The 9,044-nt window shown below is 44.6% G+C and overlaps 1 protein-coding gene across 4 annotated transcripts in view; it reads right to left on the bottom strand.

The window, feature by feature from the left end:
- Positions 1–9,044, bottom strand: part of GRAMD1B (GRAM domain containing 1B) — a 208,201-nt gene that overhangs the window by 135,003 nt on the left and 64,154 nt on the right. For 2 of the 4 annotated variants that reach the window (XM_083588460.1, XM_083588455.1), the window contains exon 1: positions 7,980–9,013. The exons of 1 other annotated variant lie outside the window; for it this stretch is intronic. In XM_083588460.1, the coding sequence (XP_083444586.1) occupies positions 7,980–8,323 (344 nt within the window). In that variant the 5' untranslated portion in view covers positions 8,324–9,013. Of the gene's footprint in view, positions 1–7,979; positions 9,014–9,044 lie in introns of those variants that run through there. One more of the 4 variants, XM_083588459.1, reaches the window with a different exon arrangement.

Genomic DNA, 9,044 nt, shown 5'->3' on the forward strand with positions numbered 1-9,044 from the left:
GTGCTCGCTGTGCACGCCCAGGACGCTCGCCACTTGCCACGCACACCCCAGGATGCGCACTACTTGCCACACACACACACTGACGTGTGCCCCGCCCCCCAGGGCAGTGCACCACGCCCCCGGAATGCATGCCAGCCACGCCCCCAGATGTATGCCACTCTTGGTGCCAGAGCAGGCAGCTTCACAACTGTGCAGAAGCATACGTCTTCTAAATGGATGGCAACAAATCAGTATCAGATTTGCTGAACAACGAAAAAGATGCTGTTGTGTTCAGCAACTCATATTTGTTCACTGCTCTAAAGCAATGTAGGAGGCAACCTGAAGATGGCACTGGAACACCTGATAGGAAGGAAAGTAACAGATTGAATTAATGTTGTCACCTGAATTGCAAAGACCAGTGTTGCCTCTTTTTTGAATGAGTCTGGTGCCCGTTAAAGCTGCTAAGGGGCAAGGAGAGAGGTTAAGGATCTGATTCAAATGTCAGACAACCCAGAGTCTGGTGCCAATTTACAGCTTTAAATTAGATTAACTAAGGGTATCTTCTTCTGCTATGTTCGTACACAGGTTTGATAGACATTTGGGGGGGGGGATAAAATGGTCTCTGTACATCTGATTACATGAAATGCAATCTGCTCTCCCAGCTCTGCCTTTGACCTGTGTTGGCTTCAATGAATTTGGGCTACACTCAGTCTCTAACAATTCCACTCGGGGATAAAACCAGTACCTTCAAGTATTTCACTGACTGAAACATTCAACATGCCGTAAGTTTAAAAGCTTGCTCATGATCCTGTGACATTTTGGCTAGGCGTGATAAAGTTATTAACATACTTTGGCTTTTTTTGTTTTCTTTTTCTAATGGGCCAGCATGGCTAACTACAGTTTTTATTGAACACACAAATACAACATCAACAATGTGCCAAGAGTATAAGAGTCTGTGAAAGCAACACAGAAATACGAAATTAATTGGCTTGTGATACACGGCTCATAATCATCCATTGTTAAGTGTCAGAACTGACTTGGGAGAAGACCTACCTTATGCAGTAAGAAGTCATTAGTTCTGCATAGATATGACTGACACACCAGCACTGCCAACTCTAATAGTCGATCCAGCTAGTGAAACTTCATCTACAACTGAATGTTTTTTTGTTTTGTTTTTTAAAATCACTTTCTGAATTTCTGCTTGGCACTCAGACATCCTAGCAGGAAAACAAGCTGACATATCTAAGTAAGGTTGCCAAGTTGCAACCTGGAGGGCAAACATGGCTCTTTAATAACTCTTCAGCACTGAAAGATGAGATAGCTGCAGCTTTCCCTCAAAGTCCAGCATAGGATCCTGCAATCTCTGATGCACAGAACATTGCACAGCCCACCAACCATGAGTGATGGCTTGTCAGGTGCTTGAAAGACACACCCAGTCCATTTTTTTCCATCCCCAGGCAGCAAAAACTGGAGTCTTGCCATGTTCTTGCTAAGTTCATGGAAGGCCGTTTAGCTTGGTGGTTCCTAAACTGCATAAACCTTTTCTAAAGGAATAGCTCCCAGTAACAGGGAAGGGAGCACAATTTCACTACTAAATGTTGGCTAACATAGTCATTTTAAACCACAGTTGTAGCACAGGTCAGATTTACAACAGCTTCTCGACTTCTCAATTTCATCTCTCATTGCAGATGAGTTGATATATAACAGAGATCCGTGGCAACTGATCCATTAGAACAGTTTATGAAGCTGAGAGATGAAATTATGAAGCTGAGAAATGGAAAATGTTGTCTGTGATCTCAGTCCTCACACCCTTTAGTTAGTGACTGCTCAGTAATGGGCCATGCATCCAACTCATGTGACAACTGGGGGCAGGAGTTTTATGGAGGTTCATAACGTGAAGTACAGTAACTCATTAGCTGACCTTGAATTCATCAGTACAGTTAGTTTACTTTGTGACCTCCTCATGGCTAGAGCTGCTCAGACTGAGACAGAAATCTCAGCTCTTGTCAAATAGCCCGTACTTCAGATCAACCTCAAAGAACATCCTCAGCATAGCCCATACTTGCTTTTTAAGTCACTTAAATATTTCCTTTTACTAAAAGCCAGATTTGCTCATTACCTTGTTTGCTTTTTATAGCTTAGTCTGCCTGAGAAAAGAGTACAAGAAGTCCACGTACAATCATTAATCATGATCAAAACGTCTGCAACATCAATCCAGGTCCTCACAGATTTCTTACATGCTATGCAACCTTCTTCTGCATCTGACACTAATGAGCAACCGCTATCTCCTTTCCCCAAGATTTCAATCAGGGGGCTGGGAATTTTGAGCAGAAAATGTGACAATATTAAGAAGCCCCCTTCTGCCCCACACTTCCCATAGGTCTTTCGACTGTGGCTTCTGCAGCTGCATTTTGTAAAAGCCTCAGAGGAGGAACTGCAAGCCACTCACATATAGCTTGGTCTTCATTTTCTGCAGAACTGAAAGCATCAAAGGGCCAAATCTTCTTTCCTCATCTTCCCAAGCCAGAGACAGAGGTCACTGTGGGAACAAGAAATGAAACTCTTGTTCCTCCACTGCCTCTGTCATGTGGCTATTGACTTTAAAATGTCATTATCCAGAGCTGCCAATTCATCTGCTTCATTAGCATCCCCCGACATGTCGTGATGCCAAAAAAGAATCAATTGGTTTTCATTTGGCACATTTGGGCTTCTGGAAGAGGGAGGTAGCTGCGTGTCAAGGTTTCCTAATGCATTTAATGATAGGATATAAAAACACAAAGACATGTCCTTTAAGGTGTTCAGATCGCCAATGTTTGCTTCAGAAGGTTTCTCACTGATTATTCACAATGGTGCCCTGGCCTGTTCTAAAACTAATTTACATTTCTGAAAATGTATGTTAACTTCCTGCTGAATTATTTGTCTTGATTGTTTTGTGTCTTATATTGTGATGTCCGTTGGCCATAAGCATTCAAAATCTGATTAGCTGTTCTAAATCTCATGGTTTTCATTTCTGCCTTCTGACAATATAAAAAAGGTAAAGGACCCCTGACAGTTAAGTTCAGTCGCGGACGACTCTGGGGTTGCGGCGCTCATCTCGCTTTACTGGCCAAGGGAGCTGACATTTGTCTGCAGACAGTTTTTCCGAGCCATGTGGCCAGCATGACTAAGCTGCTTCTGGCGAAACCAGAGCAGCGCACGGAAACGCCGTTTACCTTCCCGCCGGAGCAGTACCTATATATCTACTTGCACTTTGACGTGCTCTCAAACTGCTAGGTTGGCAGGAGCTGGGACAGAGCAACGGGAGCTCACCCCATCGCGGGGATTTGAATTGATGACTTTCTGATCAGCAAGCCCAAATGGCTCAGTGGTTTAGACCACAGTGCCACCCGCGTCCCTTCTGACAATATAGCAGCCATTTAAATTTCCCAGCAGTAAATAATGTACTCGTAGGTTCATGTGTACCAACAGCTTTGTCAGGAAATGTAGAGTCTCACCCCAACAATAGCTCCAAACAGCTGCCCTCCTCAGAGAGAAAACTGGAGAGCACTATCCAGTCATTCTGTACTGGGGAGCTGGTGAATGCTGGGAAAAGATTCTTCCTGTTTGTCACCACCCAACTCTAGCCAAAAGGAAAGAACTCTAGCCTAAGGTTACCAGGCGTCCCTGTTTCTAGGGACAGTCCCCGGATTTACAAATCAGTCCCCTGACCAAATCCATCTATTTAGTAGGAAGTTGAAAAGTGTCCCCAGATTCATTGAAAAAAATCTGGTAACCTTACTCTAGCCAAAAGGAAAGAAAGGAGACAGACCAGCAACAGAGCCTCAACAACTACTGGTCAGAATGTGTCATGTGGTCTTCCTTGGCTCTATAAAAGTTTCCAGATCACAGGCTCACAAGAGAGAGATAAATTAACTTTTTTTTTAAGTCACAAAAACATGGTATGGAAAATACTACATCTTGTATACTGTTCTCCTTAAACAGCTGCTTTATTTTTTCCCCTGTGGGATGTCACCTTTACCTCTCTTCAGCTATCCAGTTGCCTTGACTACCATCACCACTCACTTAACAGAAGCTGGTCAGTGTATTATTTATAAAGGCAAATTTGGTGAAGATGGGTAAGAAAATGACTTGACTATTCATTTCCCATAGTGACCCATTTCCTGTTCCTACAGAACTGCATGCCCAGGAAGTGCTATAAAAACCATGTTTGTGAACCACCCTGAGGTCTTCAGATGAAGGGCAGTATACAAATGTAATAAATAAAAGAAATAAACTAATAATAAAAAGAAATATTTTAACATCAGAACTACACAATTGAATAAATGATGGAATGATGGACAAAGCATTGCTGCAAAAATTCTGAAATCCCATTACCAGTGCAGCTAAGTGTTCAAGGAATTCCAACTGCCAGCCAGCGATTGGAGACTTAGGGGCACCATTGCACCTGCTGTGTTCTGCTTTGATGAATGGTGTCAGTACTTAGCCCTGAAAATCTGTCACACTCAAACTTCTGTTAGTTTTTTATGCACCCTTCATGACATACACTCCCCCAAATTGTGTGTCTGATGCCCCGTGGCAAGAGTTGAGGAAACTACAATGAAGAATACACCTGGAGATGCAAGTGGTTTGTGCACCAGCCCAGGAGACCGGCGCTGTTAAGTTTACCATAATTAACTAACCCTGTGTTAGAGACGCTTGGTTAATTTTCCTATACAAGGAGGGAGTGCCTCTTCTTAAGTTGGTATCTGCTATGAGCTACGCATGAGTGATATAAAAAACAAAGTGCATAACTTACTTGAAAACTGTTTTCTTCCTGTCCAAAATTATGAAGATTTAACCAATTGCTAACTTAAGACGTGGGTGGCGCTGTGGGTTAAACCACAGAGCCAAGGACTTGCCGATCAGAAGGTCGGCGGTTCGAATCCCCGCGACAGGGTGAGCTCCCGTTGCTCGGTCCCTGCTCCTGCCAACCTAGCAGTTTGAAAGCACGTCAAAGTGCAAGTAGATAAATAGGTACTGCTCCGGTGGGAAGGTAAACTGCATTTCCGTGCGCTGCTCTGGTTCGCCAGAAGCGGCTTAGTCCTGCTGGCCACATGACCTGGAAACTGTACGCCGGCTCCCTCAGCCAATAAAGCAAGATGAGCGCCGCAACCCCAGAGTCGGTCACGACTGGACCTAATGGTCAGGGGTCCCCTTTACCCTTTACCTTTAACTTAAGACTCCTTTAACTCATGAAATCGGGCATGTCCACAAGCTATCTCCAATGTGCTCCTTCTGACTACAGAGATAATACTCCGCGGCCAGACCAACAGTCTCTGGGGTTTCTTCCTTCTCCATCCCTGAGAACTCCTGTTATCCTCTTCCCATTTCTGAAGGTTGCAACCTCTACAGAAGAGATCATTGTTGGACAGAGAAGGAATTTCATGCAAAAAGCCAAATGTATTTTCCATGGCAACAACAGGATGGATTTGGAATCTGCAATATAGGAAGAGCCAAGTTGTCGTGCTGGTCTTGGTATGTTAATACTCCTAATCCATGTACTAGCCTTTTTCCAAACGCCATTTCAAAAATGTTGTTGGGCACTGTGGTGAACAACGACTTGAGCAGTTGTTAATCAGCGCACAGCCATTTGCAAAGCTCCACACTCTCAGATACTTGTGGTTGTGTAGAGGCTGGGGACCACTGGAGATGTGATGCGGTTGACAGGCAAAAGACCTTGATTGCATTCATCTTCCCCATTCCCCTAACTGTTCATTTCTGCATTGTAGCTGAGATTTCACATAATGTAAAAGCCACTTCTAGGAATATAGCAGACTGCACACCAAGGCTGCATACACACAGCCATTCATTCCATTTACCTGACTTTTCCCTAACAAGATTTTTAAGCTTCCGCACAATGCAAAAGCCACTTATAGAACTACAATGAAATTATACTAGAATATAGGACAAGTTTAGCACTCATTTTAGTACTATTTGTAACTGTATTTTTTGGTTGAAGCAAACAACATGGAAATGAGGGCTAAACTTGCACTGTATTCTGGTATAGTTCCAGAAAATGCTTTTTTTGTCACGTAAAAGCTCAAACGTAATGCAGATATTAACAGCTAGGGAAATGTTGGGGAAATGAAATCAACTGCCATGTGAAAGCAGCTGTTGCCTTCATTCCCTGCTTTGGGGGTAACTAAAAACATCTGGCTAGCCGCTGTTGGAGAGACCACTTGACTTGATGGCCCTTTGGTTTGATCCAGCAAGACAATGTTTGTGTGCATTTTTAATATTCTAATATTTATTAAGATGTTATAAACTACTCTTCATCAAATATATTGCATCCTCTCCTGCCATAAATATACTTCCACACTTCATGCATTGCTGTGTTTCACTTTACAACCATTTCCACCCTTTATCAGTCACTCAAGGTATTTGGAGTACCAAGTTGTCTTCTGTATCTGATAGAATGTTTATTCTTACAGCTGATGCAAGGGCACAACAATCTCCACTTTGTTTATTTTTAAAAGCTGCTAGTTCTGATGGTTAGAGAAAAGTGGTTGATGCAAAACAATTATACAAGGGCAGCGGGGGCAATTAAAGTCAATTGAGTAACATGGGATTAATTGATCAACTATTTAATTACAAATTGTGGAATTTGATTTGGAATTTAATAGCAGCTATCAAGGGAGGCTGTGTTGTCTTCATTAAGCATCCTCAGATATTGCCTAGTTATGGATACTGTGGTATTTTAATGTTAATTAAGTGATAAAGGAAGATGATTAATCAACAAAGGACAGTTCGTTACTGACAGCTTTGTTACAGCAGAAAAAGGAATTTGCTTTTCAGACAAGGCACCTCTTGAAGGCTGTGATCCTACACATAATTCTTTGGAATTAAATCTGATTTCAATAGATAGGATTTACTTCCAAGTAAACATAATGAGTTTCAAACTGTTTGATCATCAGCTTTCACTAGCTGCTGGTACTTTTAATAATTACTGGTACTTGCCAAATTGTGAAAAATAAGAGGAATTGAGGTAAACTCATATATTTAATATGGGACATGGGTGGCTCTGTGGTCTAAACCACTGAGCCTCTTGGGTTTGCTGATCGGAAGGTCATCAATTCGAATCCCTGTGACGGGGTGAGCTCCCATTGCTCAGTCCCAACTCCTGCCAACCTAGCAGTTCGAAAGCATGTCAAAGTGCAAGTAGATAAATAGGTACCGCTCCGGCGGGAAGGTAAATGGCATTTCCGTGTGCTGCTCTGGTTCACCTGAAGCAGCTTAGTCATACTGGCCACATGACCCAGAAAAACTGTCTGAGGACAAACGTCAGCTCCCTCGGCCAGTAAAGCAAGATTAGCACCGCAACCCCAGAGTGGTCCGCGACTGGACTTAACTGTCAGGGGTCCTTTACCTTTTACCATATATTTAATCCAGAAATGACTCAGAGACTTATGCTATGCAGAACTCTCAGGGTCCTCTACTGATTACATGCTTGCATTAGAAATTTCCAGTCTAAGGAACAGAGGCATATATGAACCATCACCCATAGATGCAGCCACCAGTTACCTGAAGATGTGATCTGTGGGCAGGGGACCCTAATCTGGTAGAGTTTGCTGATGTGTCATTGTGGTCAATTTCCCCCTTTTGATATCTGAATCACACACACACTTAACACATGGCTATGGTTTAAATATGAGGGTATCAGCATCAGCCCATCATTAGCCCAACTAAGCACTACAACGAATCCCCGATTTGTAAACTGCTCCACGTGTTTTGTTTAGCGTTCCGTTGCACAAACGTTTGCTGTCTGAGATAAAGGACTAAGAAAACCATGCCCAACAAGTATCAAATCTGCATGCCACTTCAACTAGTTTAGCCAGTAGAGGGAGACATCGTGGAACACGGGCCACGTCAAATAACAGAAAGGCCCATGTCCCAAGTTCTTGAAGGATTCTTCTTCATAGATGGAAAGGTGGAAAGGGAAGAGGGGAAAGGAGGCAACATACCTGCTCTCACTGCATTCCTTCTTCTCCCTCACATTCAACCACTTGCGGAGAAGGAAGCGCTTGCGCCGTGGAGAGGCGCTGGGCGTGGAACAGTTAGACCAAGGGGTGTCCTCATCGCTGGAAGGGGTGATTTCAATGGAGGGGAGCTGTAGGTACTCCTTGCTGGAGGGCGCAGTCTCTAGGCTCGGATCCTGGACATTCCTTGCGCGCCTCATCCTGAACCGCCTTCGGCGCAGGGTCGGCGTTGACGAACTGGACCAGGCGTGGCTGCACTCTGCCACCTGCTGCTCCGGGACTTGCAGTGCCGGGAGCTGGAGGGTCTCTGTCATCTTTGCAGCTGGCATCAGGTACCCGTATCAGTTCTCCTCCCTCCCTCATTTACTCTTGACACTCTCTCCTTCTCTCTCTCTCCCACCCCGCTCAATGCAAACAACACTGAAGACTTAAAATGTGCGTTTCTCCCTCCTTACCGGGCTTGGCATCCTCCCTCCCTCTCCAGTAGGAAATCTCATGTTCCTCAGGTGGTTTCATTTAACAGGAGCCCGGAGGGAGCCAGCTCGCTGCAAGTTGCTCTTGACTTCCTACCCCAAGTCCTTCAACTCCCGAGAGCAACTTTGTCCCGCATGCTCAGTCAGCCTCCTTCAGAGCTGCAGCAGCCGGTTTAGCATCGGTGGGCAGGCACACATGGAAGCCGAGCTGGCACCAACCAGCTTCCCTCCGCTCTGCTCTGCTCTGGCTTCCAGCGGTCCTTGCTTGGCTCTCCTTTTGCTCAGTGGCTGAAGGATTCTCCTCCGGAGCTGGACTGACAAAACTCTCCGCTGTGTGCACTCTGGAGTGACCGGGTGGGAAGCTGTGAGGAGGTCAGAGAAAAGAGAAAGAGAAAGAGAGAGCGGGGGGAGGAAGGAAGGGAGGAAGGAAGGAAGGAAGCAGTGATATATGATAAAACTGGCAAAGGAGGAGAAGAGGTGGGAGGGGGGATTTGTCTCCCCCCCTGTTGCTGATACGCTCAGGCAGCTGCTGCCGCTGCAAGTGTAACCATACTCTTAACCTCAAGGGACAAGGGCT

This window comes from Podarcis filfolensis (genome assembly GCF_964270895.1).
Source record: "Podarcis filfolensis genome assembly, chromosome: 15".
In the NCBI taxonomy this organism is placed as follows: domain Eukaryota; kingdom Metazoa; phylum Chordata; class Lepidosauria; order Squamata; family Lacertidae; genus Podarcis; species Podarcis filfolensis.